The sequence below is a fragment of the Micropterus salmoides genome, unplaced genomic scaffold (assembly GCF_014851395.1).
Source record: "Micropterus salmoides isolate LMB-PRFRI ecotype aquatic unplaced genomic scaffold, ASM1485139v1 Ms_hic_scaffold_21, whole genome shotgun sequence".
Taxonomy (NCBI): Eukaryota; Metazoa; Chordata; class Actinopteri; order Centrarchiformes; family Centrarchidae; genus Micropterus; species Micropterus salmoides.
Genome location: NW_024041262.1, coordinates 16,959,879 through 16,980,855, shown reverse-complemented (window position 1 = coordinate 16,980,855; position 20,977 = coordinate 16,959,879). Strand labels below are relative to the sequence as shown.

The window sequence follows — 20,977 nt, the reverse complement described above, 5'->3', positions numbered from 1 at the left end:
AAACAATGTTTTCATTTTTGCAGTTCTACAACCTTTCTTTTAACATATTTATCATTTTGTGTTTGTTTTTACAATTATTGAAAGCATTGTGATTCAACATTGAAATGGGGTCAATTACCTTTTTAGCCTTGGTAGTTAAGCCGAAGTGTCCTACGAAGGATGCCTGTCGGACGCCAAACAGAGTGAAGCACTAAAAGGATGAGGCTCCCCCAGAACCAACAGAGAAGGACCTGTGCATTGGTCGCTTTTCAACTCTGATGGCTCTTCTGTCAACAGGTTTACCTTGAGATACCTCTCCGGTGTCATTCACCCTTGATTTTTCAGGCCTAAAGCGTTTAGCAGCTTCTGAGTAAATTATGTAATGTGACAAGCCTTGAATAATGTAGAGTTACCACTTAAACAGTTTTTTTAAATGTCCAAAGAGACAAAATGCTGGTTAAAAGAAATACAAATGACACCTGGCCAGTTGAGTCAAAACAAAAAATGGTTTTATTACAACATTTGAACCATTCATCAAATAGATCAATCTATATGTGTGGATGCTGTCATTCAAGTTTTGATGCAAATTATTTATTATTTCAAGTTAAAGACGTTATAAATAATTCCAGTACTTCATAATGTCAGCTAAAGGGCATTTACTGTACAAACATTTAAATCTGTATTATACATAATTTACAGCAGTTCAGCGACTGGTACAGAACACTGTTCAAAGGAAAAGCAGCTTGTTTACATGCATGCTATATTTCAAAACACTAAAATACCCCTACATATATTAAACAGAATATTCAAAATGTTACCCTGTAAACATGGGATGCAGGAAACAGTGAATGGGTTACAATGGACACATGTTTCTGTTCCCCGTGATCCATTTCCTGCTTCTCAGAATGAGGATACTTGTTTACAGGTCATTTTAAAAATGTATTCATGTTTGCATGCATGGACTGTTTGCAAGTGCACTTTCATATCTTTTCAGATAGTCAAAAAGTACATTACCTGAAGCACTTAAACCCTGTTGCACAGACTACATGCTGATTATATGCCCATATATTGCTCAGGCTCTAGGACAAAAGGAATAAATAAATAAAAAATACATTTTTATCATTTGTTCTTTTCATATTCAATTGGGCATTCAAAATCGGAAAATGAAAAAACTATTCATTATGTCATTATTATTTTATGATTCCAAAATAATTCATTTTTCTACTTTAATTTTATGCTCAAGTCGTGTGTTGCAGCAAAAACACTTGGGCGATGGCGCTACCTGATTTAATGTAGGCTAATGAATATGACCTTGAACATCAAGTGTTTGTTTGTTTAGTTTTTTTGACCAACATATCTTGAAAAATGTCACATTAAAAGTCTCCACTTGTGTGAACAGATGAACTTTTATAAGAAACAGGAAGTATAATGTGGGCATCCATACAGTGAGTTAGATGGTGGGCAGCAATGTGAGCCCTGTTTTATATTATGGTTACATTATATTACATATTATATTAAATTTTTTGCTGTGTACCATTGGATGTACTACCAACCATCAATGAATTGCTCTGATACTGAAGAAATCTTAAAAACCGGATGATGCTCAAGAATGTTGGAAGCGTTCCCATTGCTGCAAACTGAGCCTCGTTTTTTTATTTTCCAAAATATTATCCAACTTATGTTGACGTTCAAGCTCATGTTCATTATAGGGTACTACCATTGGCCCTTTTACTGCAAGTTTATTTATTAAAGAAGTCAGTAACTTCCTGGTTACACAAATCGGACACATTAAATATCAAAATCAAATTCGGTCAGTGGCCCGTTTTTTTTTTTTTTTCTTCCTATTATGGACTTAAAATAAAAGTACAAAAGCAAGCTGTTATTAGTTTTTTGTGTTTGATACGTAAAATTTATAGAATAAATGAGTTCTCTAATTTTCTAATTTTGGATTCCCAATTGAATATGAAAAGAACAAATAATACACGGACGAAACTGGCACAGAACTATATACACTGAGAAAAAAATTATAAACGCAACACTTTTGTTTTTGCCCCCATTCATCATGAGCTGAACTCAAAGATCTAAGACTTTCTCCATGTACACAAAATACCCATTTCTCTCAAATATTGTTCACAAATCTGTCAAAATCTGTGTTAGTGAGCACTTCTCCTTTGCTGAGATAATCTAACACTTTTTCGAATGGCCTTATATTGTGGCCAGCCTAAGGCACACCTGTGCAATACCCATGCTGTCTGTAAGCATCTTGATATGCCACACCTGTGAGGTGCTCACTAACACAGATTTTGACAGAAACTAAAGTGTCGTGTTTATAATTTTGTTGAGTGTATATTCTTTCCTACTCTCAAGTACAGGGGAGTAAGATTGACTCTGCTACATCACAGTTGGTCATTCTACTTTACCGTTTCTGGACATTTTAAGTGCAATGCAATATTACAGCCTTTATGATGTAATATAACAAGGGCAGCTATTGAAAGTAATAAAGGTTCTGTATAAACATTTTATCTTTGAGCTCTGTACTGAACACCCCAAGGATAATGAGAACCTATTTCAGTCCACCTAACACACTTCAAATTAGCTGCCTTCAATGTAACATGTAACATCACAGATTAGAGAAGATGCAACTGCACATAAACAAGCCAATTCAATGAAGACGCTGATATTCACAGTACACTCATCAGTGAGCGGGTTCAATTTGACTCAGTTTACTCCACCATCTTTGCCTTTATTTGTGGGACGTGTCGTCTTTTCTTCCTTTTTTTTGGTTTCTAAAAGGGGATTTGACGTTATTTTGGCTCAGAGCTCAACATGGAAGATATCTTTTGTTGAAGTCCAATCTATCTCCTTGATAATCCCAAAGTAATTAGCATACATCTTTGGCTATATGCTTTGAAGGCAGTGGCTGCGTAGCATTAGATTAAGTCAACTAAAATTAATCTTCTGTATTTAGTTATGTGTCCAATTTTAAAATCTAAAATCTGCCATCTTAATCCGACGTCTGACAAGCATTAAACTAACCACCACAATCACCACCTCATCAGCCTTATTTTCATCACTCTGTTCCTAATAAATTCAGACTAGAGCAGTTGGTCTAAAGCAACATTGCTGTATACATAACTACATTCTTGCATAATGTATAACTGCTCATGTTACATCTCAGTTGACTCTCACATTCACACACACACACACGCACGCACGCAGGACAGTTCACCATGAACCACTTTTAAAAGTTTGCATAGAAACCTTTAAATCCTGAATAAATGCTTTAAGTATTAAAAAGAATATGCTCTTAATAATACTGTTTGAAATTTGGGCTGATTGACAATGGCCACGACACAAAGTCTTTATCGTGCTTCATGAAAATGTGTCAAGAAATCTCCTTTCTGGTTAAGCGTCAGTGCTGCGTGTCAGTCGATGTACTGTGATAACCATCTGAAACCTTCCCCATAGCCTTGTTTTTTCAACACGCTGCACATGAAAATCTCCAGGGGTCGGACATTCAGCTCCTTCATAGAGACATTTCCCTGTCGGTAAAAAAACAGATAAATGAGGACACGTTCTTGAGGCACTATGACGTGTGCCCACACACAGAAAGAGCTCATGTTATTTATGTGAATTAAAAGAGAGGGTCTATGACACGCCTACCTTTCCGGTAACTTGACCATCAAGAGCAAAAGCTCCCCTCAGTCCTCCTTCACTGATGGCCTCAGGTCGGTCAATTTTATTACCCAACACCAACACTGGTACATTGACTATGGTCTCGTCTCCTAGGAGAGCCTGGAAACACAAGAGCAGCACATTCATCATCAAGCTACTGTTAACAGACAGCCGTCGGCGCTGCGTGGTGGCTTGTGAAAATTATGTTTAATCTTACATCGAGCTCAGTCTTGGATTCTGTGAGCCTGTCGTGATCTGCGCAGTCTACAAGAAAGACAACTCCATTCACAGCGGGCAGGTAGTTCTTCCACACTCTTCGAGCTGTGGTGAACAAAGGGAAAAAGCAGCTTGTGAATTAGCTGTCCTTGCAGCAATTTAACACAATAGTGAATGCCCTTCTCGGCCTTGTCGTGCAGCAGTTTTAAATAGGCTGGTGGAAATTTAATTGTATCCTTTATTACCTCTGTGTATAAATTGACACAATCGTCATAGAGTGGTATGCAGGTTCACAGGTCCTAATGTCTAAATGAATAGTTTTACTAAACAAACACCCACACAGCTGTTTCCAATTACTTTGGCTAATTAGACCTTCATTCAGGTTGAAGTTGGGTGGAGCTATGCTGGGAAGTACATGACGTCACCAAGCTATGAAATATTAGCAATAATAATGGTGTAAATTGTCCCACATTAACAGTTGCAGCAAAGCCAACAGAAGAGTGAGTGAGCGGTCAGTCAAGCATGTGTACACGCCCACGCAGTTTTGAGAAAAGGTCTAATCAGGTAACAGATGAAAACACCTGTTTATAAGCTGTACATTTTTTTAAATTACAGGACTTTAATTTGACTTTACAAGAAAAGTATGAGTTCAGAATTTAACCATGAGATTTATAATACTGTGATAATTATTGCTAAATTAACTTATAACCTAGAGGGGTAGCGCCTTCTTTCTTCATGTACATTTTCTGCAGCACTAGCACAACCTTCAAAAGTCTATTCAAATACTTTAGGCCCAGTAGGCTCATCAGGGCTGATTTGAAACTCCTAAAAATGTAATTACATATCAATGCTGCAGGGGCTACAGAGACACCATGTGGCAAGAATTGTGATTGGTCAACTTGCTTCGGTTTTCTCTATTTTGTGATTTTGCATCCCTCTTGTCCCTGCATTTTTTTAAAATTTTATCAAAAAATGTATTTAAGAATTTGAACACAACTACTTCTGCTGTGTACGGCAAACTACAGGTTAATCCTACACCAAATCTTAAATTATAGCGATAACTTCCTATTTCTATAGTTTGGCACTATTGGCAAAAATGGAGAAGGCTCTCACCTTGTACATGTCCTCCTAGATCAAATGTAGTAAATGTCATGCCGCCAATTGTCAGCTCTTCAGAAGCTTTGAGAAAAAGATTAAAATTCCTTTTTATTTGAGAGATCCCCCCCCGCACAGAACAACAAGGCTGGAAATTACAGTGTAACTCACAATACAACACTATCACAATATTTTGCCTACATGATGATAGCGGGTAATTCTGTGATTTGGCAGTGGCATATATTGCAAGACAGTCATCATCGTAACTAAGGAGGTAAATAAACCCCAAAATAGGTTAAATTATTTTCAAAAAACAATGACATGATTCTGTCTTTATTTACTGCATAATAAACTCACATGAATCAGCATGCACCACTTCACCCTTCAATAACAAGCTGACCCTTTTGTGTTCTAACACATCAACCCAGGATGGCACACTACCATCTGAATCTCTCCTTACTTGGATGCAGCGTTGGCACGTGCTGGCCAAGTCGGTCATCTTTTAACATGTGTAGGAGTGTTGTTTTACCAGCATTGTCCAGGCCCAGGAAAACCAGCTTCCCAGTTTTTTTGTACAGACCTGGAAGAAATATTTCACAAGTGTATCAGTAATGACCCTACTTAACCCCAGAGGTATTATATACATACATATAAACAATACATTAACAGTCACTCAAGTACTGTACTTATAGTTCTGAGAAACGTTTACTATCCTGGCTACATTTCAGAAAAAACAACTTACTGTGACTATGGTAGTTTGATTAAGCACCACCTGGAACATATGCATTTCAATACTGCCAACATGTCAATAATTTAACAACAAAAAGTAACTTCAAAGTGAGCTACTTTTTGAACAAGTACTGGTGGTATTGCTGCTTCTATTAAGTAGAAATTTTGAATACTTTTCCACCACTTTTAAATCGTTGCAAAACTGCAGACTTACCCAAGAACTGTAAAACACTACTAAATCCCCTGTAGATCCAGTCGAATAAAAATGACATCTTGACGGTCTTTGACTAAAACAAGAAAGAGGTCAGATTACTACTACATAATAATGCACTGGATGAGCAGCAAAACACTGTATTTATACTGTAAGTGAGGTGTTCATTTATTCATTTTTGCAATTGTTGAGGGCATGGCTTGTGATGATGTATTGGATCACATTATATTAGAACCACAGGTATAATTGATAACATTAAAACCGACTGCAATCCATTTAGGTAAGCTGCTCCCAGGGCCATGGCTTACTGGGACACTTACAGGGAAATAAATGTGTGTCACTTGTGCTTTTTCTGCTATGACAAGTCAAAATGTCTGCCGTGAAAAAGGTCTGTTATTGCATCACATTACATCACTCACTGTCCTAATCAGGATATCTGTGACGTAACACTACAGCTCCACCCACACGTGTAGCAGAGGTACTGTCACCTTTAAGCAATATGTAATGTTCACACAGCTTCATGGATGAAGTCATCCAAAAACCTCATTTCGTATTCGTTATTAATGTCTTCGTTTGTGATAATGAATCCAGGACAGCACGCAACAGGTCAGATGAAATTATTTGTTGGATATAACAACTCGTTAGCTGCATTATTATTTAATTAACAACGCTGGTTTCAGATAATCGCTATTTGCTATATTGTAAAATGGCAATTATTATTAATTGCCAACAGAACAATGTCCCACATTTAAAAAACAGTGACACATTTGTGGCCACGTGTCTATTAGTTACTGTATTTAGCTTGTTTCAAAGTGCTTAGTGAACCGAGATAACGATTGTAGCTCTTTAGCATTAGCATGCTAGCTATCGTTAAACCCTCTGTCACTTTCTAGTCTGATCTCAGGTGCGCCAAGGAAACGTTTAACGGACTGCGCTCCGGTTGGTTACTAACTGATCAACAGCACCGTGTGTTTTATTGCGTCTTTACGTGAAATAGTTTTGTTAGCTGACTTACCCCTCGGCACTGACCAGCAGCCGAGCACTGAGTAGTACTGGCGGTCTCCTTGGAAACTGTCAAACACAGTACCGCTTCTTCTTCTTCGTGTTTTAGAATTCGGTCGTCTTCTTCATTGTTTAACGGCGGTTGGCATCCAACTTTAATGGTGCATTACCGCCACCTATTGTACTGGAGTGTTGGCCGGAGATAATTAATTTAAACAAAAATCCAAATAAATCCTTTCTGCCACTCCTGTATGCTTTAATAATCTAAATAAAAGTGTACTAATGTCATTTAATGACGTACCCAGTAGCCTAAGTTCCTAAGTGCATTCCCTTGAAACCCTCTTTTGCCCTCTTTCATCTTTATCCTTTCCCTCTCATAGTTCTAACACTCAAACGCCACATGTTCCTCAGACTCAATACTATCACAAAATTCACACCTTCCTGATATATGCTTACCCATAATATGTAGACCTATGTACTTATTTAACCCAGTGTCCAATTCTTACCGTACTAAACATAATTTATTTCATTCGTTTCCTTCCAGTGACCCTACCTGTCCCAACCTTCTGTTGAATGCTATATCGTCTCCCTTTCTCCTCCGCATCCCAACATACCTGCCACTTCTTATTAGTTTTTGACCATTTGCACTTTAGCTTCTGCTTTACTTATGGAAATTGCTAATAGATTCCCGTTTACTGGCTTATTTTCCCAATCTACAATTTCATTCCCCTTCACCCCTACATGTCCTGGAACCCGTGTAAACTTTACCCTCACCCCCATCTGACAACCCTGTGAGTGAGTGAAGTTCCACCTCATATACTACACTGCTCAAAAAAATAAAGCACTTAAACAACACAATGTAACTCTAAGTCAATCACACTCCTGTGAAATCAAACTGTCCACTTAGGAAGCAACACTGATTGACAATCAATTTCACATGCTGTTGTGCAAATGGAATAGACAACAGGTGTAAATTATAGGCAATTAGCAAGACACCCCCAATAAAGGAGTGGTTCTGCAGGTGGTGACCACAGACCACTTCTCAGTTCCTATGCTTCCTGGCTGATGTTTTGGTCACTTTTGAATTCTGGCGGTGCTTTCACTCTAGTGGTAGCATGAGATGGAGTCTACAACCCACACAAGTCAGGTAGTGCAGCTCATCCAGGATGGCACATCAATGCGAGTTGTGGCAAGAAGGCTTGCTGTGTCTGTCAGCGTAGTGTCCAGAGCATGGAGGCGCTACCAGGAGACAGGCCAGTACATCAGGAGACGTGGAGGAGGCCGTAGGAGGGCAACAACCCAGCAGCAGGATCTGCTACCTCCGCCTTTGTGCAAGGAGGAGCAGGAGGAGCACTGCCAGAGCCCTGCAAAATGACCTCCAGCGAGCCACAAATGTGCATGTGTCTGCTCAAACGGTCAGAAACAGACTCCATGAGGGTGGTATGAGGACCCGACGTCCACAGGTGGGGGTTGTGCTTACAGCCCAACACCGTGCAGGACGTTTGGCATTTGCCAAAGAACACCAAGATTGGCAATTTCGCCACTGGCGCCCTGTGCTCTTCACAAATGAAAGCAGGTTCACACTGAGCACATGTGACAGATGTGACAGAGTCTGGAGACACCGTGGAGAACGTTCTGCTGCCTGCAACATCCTCCAGCATGATCGGTTTGGCAGTGGGTCAGAAATGGTGTGGGGTGGCATTTCTTTGGGGGGCCGCACAGCCCCTCTTTACCCCTATTTTTGGTACGCTGAAAGTGGACCCAGCTTGTCCAGACTGAGTGTCCTTAGAACCATCAATGTATGGAATCCGGTGTTGTTCAACTCCATTAGAGATAATCCCTCCTGGAAAATGTTCTAGAAATGTGACCAGCTTTATCAAACAAAGTTATCAGTGGAATAAATGTGAGGTAGCTCTTATAAAGGCTTTAGCTGAACAGGAAGTCTGGTTAATATTCCACTAGATAGTATTGAAATACATACCTTTGACTTAAATGTCCTTTTTCTTTACATATTTATACTATACTGCATGGTTAGATACTTTCTACATGATGCAAGTAGGCTAACATTGCATCATATTTGCATGTTCTCTCTTTATCCCAGTATAGAGAAGAAAAAAAAAACATTATAAGTGAGGTAGCTTATTTGGAAATTCATCTACCAAAATGGACTTCCAGTATTTATGTAAAATAAATTAGTTAATTTTCTCAAAATTGCTTTATTCTAGCAGTGGACTGCATTACCTTTCAGCCACCCAAAACAAATATGAACTTAAAATAGGTGAACACATCATCACTGATGTTGCTAATGAATTCAACAGCTTTTTCATACAGTCTGTTAACAACCTTGCATCAAGATTTCCATGCTGGAATGATATAGGCTTAACAACAGTAGACCTGCCTGAAGATCAAGATAATTAATTTCAGCTTAGGGAGGTCGGTCAGACATCTGTTCTGAAAGCTATACAGGACCTAAACACCACCTTTTCAAAAGATATTTTTAATTTAGATACAGCTTTTCTTAAAAAATATAGTAGTATTCTGGTCCAGCCTCTCACTAATTTTGTTATTATTTCCATTAAATCCGGGCAATTCCCAGACGGTTGGAAAAATGCTCTAGTAATACCGATTTATAAATCAGGAGATGACAAAATGTCTTGTAATTACAGACTTATCAGTCTTCTACCAGTTTTGTCTAAAGTTTTAGAGAAGATTGTCTCAGAACAACTCATGTACTATCTTGAGACAAACCAGTGTCTGAATCCTCTGCAATTTGGATTCAGGCACAACTATTCCACAGAATCTGCTACTTGTTTATTCATTGAAAATATCAAACAATCACTTAACAAGGGAAATGTAGTTGGTGCAGTATTCCTAGATTTAAAAAAGGCATTTGACACAGTAAATCATAACACTTTAATTTCAAAACTAGCTAAGTTTAATTTATCCAAACAGTCATTGTCCTGGTTCGAATCATATTTAAAAGGCCGTTAACAGTGTGTTGTGATTAATAATGTGAGAGCCACTTATCTTAAAATCAAAACAGGGATTCCCCAGGGCACGGTCTTGGGACCCGTACTCTTCAGTCTCTACATCAACGACTTGCCAGATGTAGTATGCCCAGATATAGGTCTACAGATGTATACAGATGACACAGTGGTATATGCATCTGGTAATACCTGTATTTCTGTGGCTGACAAACTAAATGCTTAACTTAAATATCATCTTGGCTGGCCTCATCTTGTTTAACTTTAAACACCAAAAAACAAATTCTTTGCTCTGCTTTTCGATTAAAAAAAAAACTACGTCTAACACAACTTTTGAACATAAAAATTAATGGGGAACTTATTGAACAAGTACCTGAAGTGAAGTATCTCGGAATAATTGTAGACTATCAATTGAATTTAAAAGTCATATCAAGAAAATCCGTAAAACCATGAAGGCCAACTTGAGCTGTCTTGTGATGATAAGAAACTGCTTGACTCTTGACTGTGCTTTTATATTTTTAAATTCTATGATCCTCTCACACATATCCTATGGCTTAACCACATGGTCCCAAGCTCATCAGTAATCAGTCAAAACCATAGAGTGTCTTTATAACCGAGCCTTGAAAATTCTGGACAAGAAGAGAATAAGGTATCATTACTGCCAAATTCAAAGTAAATATAAGATTTTAAGTTTTGCTAATTTTATCTCCCTGCATCTGGTTAAACTGGTCTTCAAATGCTTAAATGATGCTGCTCCACCACCGCTTTGCAAAACAATAACTAGACAGCAAAGTACTAGATCCATCACCCAATCAGTGTCAAAAGCCAATTGTATTATCCCTTTTCGAAGAACATCATTTGCCCAGGCTTCTTTTTCGGTAAAAGCGGCAAAATTATGGAATTCTCTGCCAGATCACTTGAAATGTATCCCGACATTAGCCTCCTTCAAAAAAAAAACACTAAATCGTGGTTAATTCAGGAACAATACTGCTCTCATATTTAGTCTTTACACGTTGCCCAATCTGTATATTTTTTTATCCTTTTTTATTTTCTTCCATTGTACTTCATTTTTTTTTGTTTGTTTTGTTAAACTGTATTTTTTAATCAAAAAGCCCTACTAGGGACAAGTGTCGTGAATTAGCTTTAGCTAAAAACACTACGATACACACATCAGATGTATGTTTTTGTATCTGTCCCTATTTAAATAAACTTAATAATAATAATTTATTGGCATTGCCCATAGGCAGTAGTGCAATTAGTTTTTTCCACATGAATTATTGGTTTGACAACTGTACAGAAATGGCTATGTGTGTCTTGTTTCAAAGACTACAGGCAGGCTTTTTCCATCAGTAAACCATTATACACTTCAGATCTATATGCTGTGGGTAAGGTCAGGTCTGTGATAATGACAATATATACAGCAGCAGTACAATCAATACATTATATAATAGCCTTGGATTTAGTGTGGTTTATTGTAATGTTCTGTCAAGCCTGAAATTATAGGATACTATCCAGTAGCATAAATGTAATATTGTGTCACAATCACACAAAAAGCAGTTTTGACAGCAACAGCATCATACATCCATGTGTGAACAGAGAAGGAAATGTGACATAAAATATAAATCCAATCAAATCCAGTTTGTGCGCTGATGTGTTGAATCAGATGAAGGAAGAAAGAAGTGAAGGAAGGAATGAAGGTTTCTAACCCAGCATTCTTACTTCTCGTAGTAGAACCATTTGTCGACTGAAAAACAAAAAGAAAAGCCTATGTGATTTCCATAGTGTAACATTATAGGGTAGCTACGATAAAAACAACAAATACATGTACAAAAACCCACCTGAACTTGGAATTGGATCTTCAGCTCCAAAAGCACATGCCTGTAAGAGTTAGTGAAATCATCAAATGTTGCTATTGTTGATTAACAAATGCACTCACGCGAAAGACTTGTGTGTAGCTTAGATGTTTTTGACTCATTAAATGCCATGAGAAATAATGTTGTACATGTTGGGGGGGTCTGTTTTCTACTCTGGACCATGATGTCATGAAATGCTGGTTTGTGTGAACTGAAAGAAACCACCTTTACCATTCCTCAGTCTTCTGCCACTTCGCTAACCATCTCCTTATGCCTGAGCGCTTGTGTGTTACCAGGTTATAGTGCACGCTGTTTTGTGTATCATCTGTAGTCTCATTGAGGAGACTAAGCCGCTAACATGAAATTGAAAATAAAACTGACTTACAGCCTTAACCACAGCCTCTGCATCACCAGCAGAGCAGCAGAAGGGACTATCTGAGACACTGGTGTTCATGCTAATTCAAGAAAGAGAAACAAAGGCAACAATTTCAGCTTTAAAACAATATTCTTTCAATATAAGCATTAGAAAGACCTAGAAGGGCACATATTCACAAGGTCACCATTTTATCTGCAGTAAGAAGGTATTTTAACAGTCTATTAACTGAGCAGCTACAGTACATGTTCTATCGTCAATGCTTGATAATTATCTCAAGTATGTTATGTTGAGTTGAGTTTTTCTCACCAATTTAACTCGCCAGCATTGGTCCTCTTAGAAATCAGTGCTTTCCAAAACTCATGGGTGCTCTTGACTGTTTCAATGGCAAAGTCCTAGAAAACAAAGACAGATTTTCTTCATCTCCTTACTCCAAGAAAACATCAACATACCAGGGACAAAATAAAGTAGATATGCAGAACAACACAGAAAAGATTAAGCAATCTACAAGCATTTGATCTCTCATTCTCCCTCTAAAAATGTTTTATACGTTCATATAAGTTCTCATTTTTCGGTTTGTAGTGGAGGTTTATCTAAATTTCCAAAATAGTTTGGGCACCAGTGTGATCCAAATGATCAGTTTTACCAAGTAGGATATAACCCAGATTTCAAGCTACCCTCGCTTACTCCAAATAAATCTGGTTGTATTCAAACTCAAATAATAATCCACTATATGTTACGTAAAACTCAAAATCTTACAATACCTCCATTAAAGCAACAAAACCCAGTTCGAAGTATAGCATTTATATTCATGCTTTAAAGAAAGACACTCCAGATAATCCCCTACCTTGAGGAGGAGGGGATTGAATGCGTGCTCACGGGGAATCAGGCTGCTATGATCATTCAATTGAAAAAATAGCAGTTCAGTTCATTTGTAGGTGTGTGTGTGTTTGTGTAGTCCAGTTCAATGGAGGACAGATGGCAATGCCACACCTATAAAGCTGGGGCAGGAACACAACATTTCCTGGAGAGTTACAAGAGAGTAGACTTCAGAGAGTCAACCAGGACAAGGAAGATGCAACTGAGCAGGTTGAAGAGCAAGTTAGCATATGCTACCCAAACCCACTCCAGGGATCAGCACACTTTCCAACAGTCTTTCGTTGCTCATTAAAGTTCACGAAGTCTGGCCAGTTCTTGGTACCACTGCTTCTCCGGTACTTCTATATGCATCTCACTTTCACTCCGAAGCCAGGATGCCTCAAAAACCAGATCAATTTGCCAAACATTCTCTTTCCTCTGAACCTCTCACTCCTCTGCTTTCCTCCATGCAGGAAATGTTTGTCCTTCCCTTCCCCCCCAGCTCACAAGTGCCTAATGTATCTCCTCCTGCTCAAACCCCATCCCCAGTCAAGAGCAAAAGGCCCCTCTGCTGCTCTTCTACCCCTCTCTGCTGCTACAGGTTGCTCATTAATTTGATAGAACTGATCCGAAACTATTATATCAGTAGTTGAAAAACATGTCTTAACATTTTCAAAATACAACACAGATACAGTGAATACAAGTTGTACCCTGTCCTTGAACTCTCCGTTGAAAGCAAACTGGTTTTCAGGTTTCCCATCTGGGACTTTGTATCTTTTGAACCAATCAACAGTTGCCTCCAGGTATCCGGGCTTAAGTCGTCTTACATCATCAATATCTGCAACATACAAACAACAAAGGGGAACTCTAAAATTCTGAATAACTTAACTAACCTATCTGATGGCAGCAACACAAAATCTTTGCAGGTTATCCGTACCGTTGAAGTCAGCGGCTTCAGGGTCCTCAGTATTGATCACAATGACCTTCCAGTCTGTTTCTCCCTCGTCAATCAAAGCCAGAGTTCCCAACACCTTCACTTGGATTATTTCTCCTCGAGAGCACACCTGAGAATTGAGATTCATTTTTGAAAAAGCTGCAATGAGTTGTCTTTTCAAAGCCCCTAATTACAGTTGTTCCAGTACCTTATTTCCTATGTCACATATATCAATAGGATCGTTGTCTCCACAGCATCCTGTGTCGCTGTCCTTGTGATTGGGGTCTTCCCACGTCTGTGAGAAGAGAAAGTACATGTTTAAAGGAGCACAGACATGGTCTGGTTTCCTGTCGTTTGAATGTTGTAGGAATAGGACTTGCCTGTGGAATAGCTCCATAATTCCAGATATAGCCTTTGTGAGGAAACACATTCGCTACATAACGAAGATTCCCCTTCTTCATATCTTGTTTCAGTGGATTGAGAGGATCCTTGGTGGCAATCTGATAAACAGACGACATATTAGCTAAAATGGTATAGTCTGTGTTATTCTGTCATCAAGGTGTATCAAATTCTGAGCTTAAACATAGCTCACGATTTAAGAAGTGTGAGTGTACATGAATTAACATAATACACAAATAAACTGATCATTTGCAAAAGTACATATATATATATACCTCCATCTTTGCATTTGTCCATCTTGGAACCTCCACAATAGCGTGAAAAATATTCTGCAAGATGATCAGAAATACAGTTTTGGTAGCGGTACATTTTTGTACAAAACAATTTTTCACATATGACCTGTAACAGACACACAATTGACAACTTTTATTTCAACTTAAAGACTGAGCGGTGTTACAGTATCAGTTTCTGCCTAAACTAAAGACACAATTACTAAAGTGAGTAATGGTAGCACACTGAACATGCCCTCCACGTGGTACAGGGAAAAACATCTGCACTACTGCAGACAAATTGGCATTGGCACTAGCGTTGTCACTCTCCTAAAGCCAAAATATTCTCAATATTGCTTAATGTGACTAATTGGAGTGCATAATCATACTTTTGAAACAAAACATGGTTGGTGTACAACAACTGGTTTGCAAGAAAAAGTATTTTAATGAACATACAGCCCCAGCCGCAAGCAAAAATCTGCAGTATTAACTGTGACATGCGATGCTCACCTCTGCCTCGTTTGCGTAGATGGGTACGTCGTGGAATGGAGAGATGTATTCGCCCCCAGAGTTTCCTATAGAAAGGAATCATGCATTTTAGAGCCAAAATAACAATCCAACACTATGAAGAAGTCATGAAGCTCTACAATTAGTAGTAGTTAGTACATTACAGTACACAAGTTAATCAAGCAACTATTACACTATGCACAAACCAGTGGAGGGAACATTACTCACAAACTAGTTAATTTTAAAGAGCTGTGCTTACTGAAAAACACCCTGTACTCTTGAGTGTTCGGCCTGCCCCTCTCCTCAATGGTAAAGCTCATGTCTGCGGTTGGTTTCAAACTCTCCCTCTGTGGTCTGTGCGCTGATTCAGGACTAAGAAGATCCTGACTGACAGTCCGTCATTGAGACCGAGGGAGCAGGCATGCGCATTTCTTAAGCCAAGGGTTAGAGAGCTGGCAACTGCCTGCATGTGACAACAGGGCTGCTGTATATGAAGAGTGTAAAGGCCAGGTGACAGAACCATGGCGGCTCCTGTATCTTTACTGAATTCTAATCACATCCAATAGTGGCATCTCAAACTAGCAAGTGTAAACAAACCTCTAAGAGGAGCAGACTTTGCTCAGAATAGTAATCAACAACTAATCCTTCCTTACTACCACTTCTCCATGGCTGCCACATGGGTTCTACGGCATGGATGTGATGTTTTGTACCTTCATCGTGTGTGAAGTGATTTGTTTTCTATTTCCCTCTTGTAAGCTACTGGCTCTTGAGAGCTCTTTTCAGACAAAGACAGATGGAGCTGACTGGCGTAAGCTGTAAACCAATTACCAATGCAGGATTAGGTGGCGCACCCATGTTGTGACTTCTTGCCTCTCGAGTTTCCCTGAAACTATTTGATAACATACTTATGGGCCTATTTTTTAGGAGCAGCATTATGAATAAAAATGTGTGACTTATCTTTTCTTTCCCTCTAAAATCCATCACTTGTATTTTGATGGTAATGAATGAAATTTTATGGTACTTGCCATGGTACATGCTGAATAATACTGTAACCAAGTGCCGTGTGTTTTTTGTGTGAAAATTTTTATATCAAAGTAAGACACATAATTGCAACTGAAATACTTTTAATTTATGATACAAGGGTAGCTAATAGAGAAGCTAATAGCAGTGATGACAATGTAGTTTTCTTGTGGTATATATAACGAAAGCAGTGATGGTCACAGCCTGGGCAGCAGAGAAGTCACGTGACATAGTAAGCCTGCCACCTTGCTCTCCTTGCCAGAATACATTCTTCTTTGTCTGACTTGTAGGCCAGGAGTTTGGCATGCTACCCAACAGGCATTTTAAAACATATTTTACATAGAAAAGGGATTAAAAATATATATATATGCTTTACATATCCTAATGCTACCTCCCTCTTCTATCTTGTTATGAGCCACAAAGGCTCAACCAGTGAGCCCAAACATCAGCTTAAGTGAACTGGACTCACCAGCGTTGCTATTTAAAGAATTCTTGAAAAGCCTGAGCAAAGTACTTTGAATTACTGTACTGTGGGACAGTCTCCGTCATCTGCAGCCTCTATTATAGACGGAGGATTTAAGAGCTTTATCAGTGCTCATGCTGCTATCTGTACTTTCTCTGTCACCTTCTAAATTAAGTCTCTTGCAACTGGTGACCATATAGTTTCAGAACATTTTGCTTGTCTGTCCAATGGATTTTGTTGCCTGTTATGAGAGTGAGGCCGACATAGATCCCTGTGCAGGAACCCAAGAGTGAACTATAGTTTAAACTATAGTCCTTCTGTTTTAATAGTCTGTTAAACCATTATTTTAGGCGTAAGTCTACACACAGTGTCAAGCTAATGTAATGAAAAGAAATATTAGTAGCAGTTCTAAATGAAATCTTACTTAAGAGAACATTTCTGTAAACTAACAAAAAATAGTAAAAATAGTCTCTGCAATCAATCTGTCACCCAGTGAAAATTTATCACACAAGACTACATAGTTTCCAGTGTATCTTTAATTGAAAAAACCTGTTTACACTATCAAAAGTAATAAATAAGCCATTGTCTCATTTGACACAAAAACATGACAAATGAGGTATAAAGATGGATTGATTTCATTTCCAACCATCAACTTGAGCTCTTTGTAGTTCATACAAGGAGGACAAAGAGGCCGCAGGGTGTGGTCGCCAGCAGGACTGAAAAACTCAATCAAGGACGCCATCTTTACACACTCAGTCTGTTTTCTTGTCTCTTGTAAACCCGTTGTGATGTCTTCAGTTCAGTATCTTCAAGTATTGTGTTTTTTCATCTCTCAGGCACATGGAAGCATCCAACTGAAATAATTAAAAGGCACACCAGCATGCAGTCTGTAGGTGTTTTAGGATAAAATGTCAAAACTGTGGAGAGACTGCAGAGCAGACTGAGTGTTTGAGTCCAATGGGTTTGACTTCAAGTTTAGCCACTTCAGTGCTGGCATGTGAGACAACTTCTCCACTGGTATTTCTGTGGGACAAGATTAAAAAACAGTGTAAACATAAGCTCAAACCAAGCCATATAAGAAGATACAACCCCTTCTTTCACACATACACAAATATATTGTTATTACCGGTGATGCGATTTCCCTCCAGGTTAATCCTCTCCAGTGTGGCTATTTCAATAAGCTTATCAGGGAAGATGGAGAAGCCGTTATTAGCCAGATTGATGCTGATCAAATGCTCCATTTCTCCCACAGCGTCAGGCAGTTTGGTGAGAACATTGCCTTGCAGGTCCAGTTCTGGAAGGTATTTCAAGACACAAGTAAATCGAAGGGTCCCTTGTCTGTTCTTTCATCACGGCATGACGTCAACATTTGTATGAGGTAAACAGCATGCAAGATCAACATCATCCAACACAATCTTTTCTTGAAGATTTAGTCCATGCATCAAATAGCTGCAGTGTATTATCCACTACCTCTCAGCTGAGTGAAGGTAGAAAAGAACTTGCTGGATATGGCCTTCATCTCATTGTCAGCCAATGTGATAATGCGGATGTTTTCTGAGACACTCCTCAGGACCTTGAACACACCGTCTGGGAAAGAAATGAGCTTGCAGTTTGACAGGTCTGCGGAAAAGAAGAAGAATGATTATGAGTCTATGAAGCATTAACAAAACAGGTGGAGGATGCTGAATACCCATGATTAACAAACACTTTGGGATTTAAAGTTATTGTTAGTTGAGCTAACCAATGTAAGCCTGTCACCACCTGCTGGTGAAATCTGAAATAGCATTAACCACAATCTGATGTATCCTGAGAAACTACAGAAAGCGCGAGGGAGAGACAGAGTGAAAGATGTGTGAAGGGAGTCTTACCCAAACTGTCTTTCCCATCCTCGACGGTTGCATTAATCCTCCGGGCCACATTTGCGACTGCCTCCGCCATTTTTCTGCCGTAGCTCTTCCTAGAGTTTCTACCAAATAGTTTCTATAAATTGACACAGAGGTACTGACATCATTGACTTATGTAAGTAGCAATGCAACAAAAATAAGTTAAATGTTTAACTTAAATCATTTGAAAATACTGCATTACAAGCAAAGGTTTTCAAATGTACAAAAAGTACTAATTTTGAAGAATAATACCTACTAACTGGAGATATGTTGAGGATTTGTATGCTTTCAGATCAGTTGAAGCATACATATAGGCACTCTGTAATCAGTGCCTGTACCTACCAATATTGTACTCTTTACTCCACTACATTTATTTGATAACATAAGTTACTAGTTAATTTACAGATTCAAATTATTAATACAATATATAAATCAACTAATACATTATGATTTATTATTATCGATTAAGCTACCAAGCAGTAGGTATGTAAAGTAGTTAAAGTTAACTTCACCTTTACCACTTGCAACATTAAAGTGATAAAGACATTAATGTATCACTAATTATAATCCATTGTAATATAGATTATCAATGGGCCATTTTGTATAATGAGGACTTTTGTTAGTTTAAGTATATTTTGATGCTAATACTTTTCTATTCCGGTAAGAGTTTAAATGCAGGACTTTTGCTTGTAACAGAGTATTTTTACACTGTGGTATTGCTACTTTTACTTCAGTAGAAGATCTGAGTAACTTCGATCACGTCTGTCTGTAATAATACGGGTTAATTTGCTGAAATTGAATGAAAAATCTGAATCTGCCAGTCAACGCAAACGTTATACAAACGCAATGAAGGCACTAAGCCTCGCAAACATGAGTAATGAGCCAGTTCCTGAACATTTTATTAATCTTAGTAACTTCTAATTAACTTGAGTTAACGTTAAAACCAACGTAAGCGTGGGTAATTTACTGCACCCAGAATATCGATGGAGTAACACATTTCCTTCCCTTATAAGGGTCAGTATCATTATTAAATAAGCTTTATGTCTACCCCAGCCCTACACTAATATAAACTCTGCCTGCTGAGCTAAAGATAGCCATTATTTCATTACCGTTTCATTAAAACAACACCAAGAAGCCACTTACCCAGACTAACGTTAGAAGCTAAGGTTACAACGCCTGACAGCTGAGTTCGCTAGCCAGCTAACGTTAGCTTTCAGCAGCTCAACCACAATCACATTTGGTGAGTGTGTATTTTTAGCCCCCAGAGAGGGCAGCTGAATGTTGAGATATTCATTAGAAAAGTCAGACCCATTAGCAGCGCCTCATATATTAACGTTAAACACACTTTTGTAAAACGCATGCTAGGCTACTAGCAAACTAGGAAATAGTTTAACAACCAATTCATAAGTATCAGTCCTGCGCGTTCAATTTGCAGACGAGGTCAATTTAAGCAGAGCCCTGAATTTAAGTAACAGAATAACTTAGGCAGTAAAAAAAACCCCAATAACTTCACTTATTAAGTAGATAATACTTAAAGTAATACTTTTCAGTCGGTGAATTGCGTGACGGCATGCTAATTTGGTCACCATATTAAAAAGTGTCATAAATTTGAATTCCTTTTTAAAAAAAATTGGAATATTTTGCATTTTGCATTGATTTGCCTATTAAAAGATACAAAAATATAAGGACTTACTTTTTTCCCAGAATATTCTTCTCAACTTTGACTCTGAATATATTTTGAATTTAGACCTATTTGCTCCAGACTAGGAAGTTAAATGTTGTCTTACCTCTGAGTCCTCGTCAACTAACTTATTCCCATTTTCACCACTGCCATGACCATGTCTCTGGCAAATTCCTGGTTAGTCAGTGTATTTTCAAAGGATTTCAATACAATGAGCTCTCTGGCTTCAGAATAATAGAACTTAGTTTGCCATTGTTACAACTAACTGCTACTTTACAGTATTTACTGGATATCCCTGTACTATTCAGTGCTGTATTCTTATTGTGGGGGTGTATTTGGTTATGACTCACCATGGATGAAACACTAAAACCAGAAAAGTCCACCTGTTTTGGTGTGTCAGTTAGTTTGTATCACACACAGTAGTTCCAGGTAAATTTGCCAGTGGACTGATTGATGACATGTGTTGTGTTTTGTGGATATGTTTGCAAGTATGTAACAGCATAAACCAAACCAGGCAGCTTTGCAAAAGCTGTGCTATTTGGGTATCGTACATGTCATATCGTAGGCTACTTTAAGAAATATGGCTATATTTTTCAACAAAACCCCTTTCTTCATTTAAGAAATGAAGCAAGTTTTAAAACATGAAATGTTGTATAAAAACAAGCAGCCAAAGAAGAACTGCCTACATTAAATAACATGGCAATATAGTGATTTAAACAAGGAAAAATGTGATCAGATGATAAGTAAACATGATTATAGATCGCACAAGGCAACCGATTCCAGCTTTTGGTAGACTACTTGACAGTTTGAAAATATTTGTTTGATACCCAGCCCCAGTGCTGAAAA

The 20,977-nt window shown here is 38.3% G+C and overlaps 3 protein-coding genes across 5 annotated transcripts; all 3 read right to left on the bottom strand.

The window, feature by feature from the left end:
• Nucleotides 1-471: 471 nt before the first annotated feature.
• sar1aa (secretion associated, Ras related GTPase 1Aa) lies at nucleotides 472-7,725 on the bottom strand. Of its 2 annotated transcripts, none has more exons than XM_038736133.1 (7): nucleotides 6,921-7,725; nucleotides 5,909-5,981; nucleotides 5,495-5,545; nucleotides 4,984-5,049; nucleotides 3,872-3,975; nucleotides 3,643-3,774; nucleotides 472-3,521 (listed from the first exon to the last, which is right to left on the bottom strand). In XM_038736133.1, the coding sequence occupies exons 2-7, from the start codon at nucleotides 5,964-5,966 to the stop codon at nucleotides 3,405-3,407; spliced, it is 528 nt and encodes a 175-aa protein (XP_038592061.1). In that variant the 5' UTR covers nucleotides 5,967-5,981; nucleotides 6,921-7,725; the 3' UTR covers nucleotides 472-3,404. The 2 variants fall into 2 exon arrangements, with proteins under 2 accessions (XP_038592061.1, XP_038592060.1); XM_038736132.1 differs by having other exon boundaries at nucleotides 5,426-5,545; nucleotides 6,921-7,719.
• Nucleotides 7,726-9,564: 1,839 nt separating this feature from the next.
• ppa1a (inorganic pyrophosphatase 1a) lies at nucleotides 9,565-15,404 on the bottom strand. Its single transcript, XM_038735000.1, has 11 exons — nucleotides 15,344-15,404; nucleotides 15,094-15,152; nucleotides 14,584-14,637; nucleotides 14,290-14,409; nucleotides 14,118-14,204; nucleotides 13,913-14,039; nucleotides 13,686-13,813; nucleotides 12,427-12,512; nucleotides 12,130-12,199; nucleotides 11,730-11,769; nucleotides 9,565-11,635 (listed from the first exon to the last, which is right to left on the bottom strand). The coding sequence occupies exons 1-11, from the start codon at nucleotides 15,402-15,404 to the stop codon at nucleotides 11,607-11,609; spliced, it is 861 nt and encodes a 286-aa protein (XP_038590928.1). The 3' UTR covers nucleotides 9,565-11,606.
• Nucleotides 15,405-17,085: 1,681 nt separating this feature from the next.
• Nucleotides 17,086-19,845, bottom strand: lrrc20 (leucine rich repeat containing 20). Of its 2 annotated transcripts, none has more exons than XM_038736401.1 (5): nucleotides 19,594-19,845; nucleotides 18,436-18,533; nucleotides 18,038-18,187; nucleotides 17,694-17,861; nucleotides 17,086-17,590 (listed from the first exon to the last, which is right to left on the bottom strand). In XM_038736401.1, exons 2-5 carry the CDS (start codon nucleotides 18,503-18,505, stop codon nucleotides 17,466-17,468), a joined length of 513 nt encoding a protein of 170 aa, XP_038592329.1. In that variant the 5' UTR covers nucleotides 18,506-18,533; nucleotides 19,594-19,845; the 3' UTR covers nucleotides 17,086-17,465. The 2 variants fall into 2 exon arrangements, with proteins under 2 accessions (XP_038592329.1, XP_038592327.1); XM_038736399.1 differs by having other exon boundaries at nucleotides 18,436-18,547; nucleotides 19,594-19,844.
• Nucleotides 19,846-20,977: the final 1,132 nt, after the last annotated feature.

Coding starts and splice junctions, on each gene's coding strand:
- lrrc20 (XM_038736401.1), bottom strand. CDS start 18,505: ATGGCGGAGGCAGTCGCAAATGTGGCCCGGAGGATTAATGCAACCGTC. Junction 18,188..18,435: donor GGATGGGAAAGACAGTTTGG/GTAAGACTCCCT, acceptor TCTTTTCCGCAG/ACCTGTCAAACTGCAAGCTC. Junction 17,862..18,037: donor TACCTTCACTCAGCTGAGAG/GTAGTGGATAAT, acceptor AATACCTTCCAG/AACTGGACCTGCAAGGCAAT.
- ppa1a (XM_038735000.1), bottom strand. CDS start 15,404: ATGAGCTTTACCATTGAGGAGAGGGGCAGGCCGAACACTCAAGAGTAC. Junction 14,638..15,093: donor TACCCATCTACGCAAACGAG/GCAGAGGTGAGC, acceptor ATCATCTTGCAG/AATATTTTTCACGCTATTGT. Junction 11,636..11,729: donor AGATCCAATTCCAAGTTCAG/GTGGGTTTTTGT, acceptor TTTGTTTTTCAG/TCGACAAATGGTTCTACTAC.
- sar1aa (XM_038736132.1), bottom strand. CDS start 5,966: ATGTCATTTTTATTCGACTGGATCTACAGGGGATTTAGTAGTGTTTTA. Junction 5,546..5,908: donor TAGTGTTTTACAGTTCTTGG/GTAAGTCTGCAG, acceptor TATTTCTTCCAG/GTCTGTACAAAAAAACTGGG. Junction 3,775..3,871: donor AATCCAAGACTGAGCTCGAT/GTAAGATTAAAC, acceptor TTGTGTTTCCAG/GCTCTCCTAGGAGACGAGAC.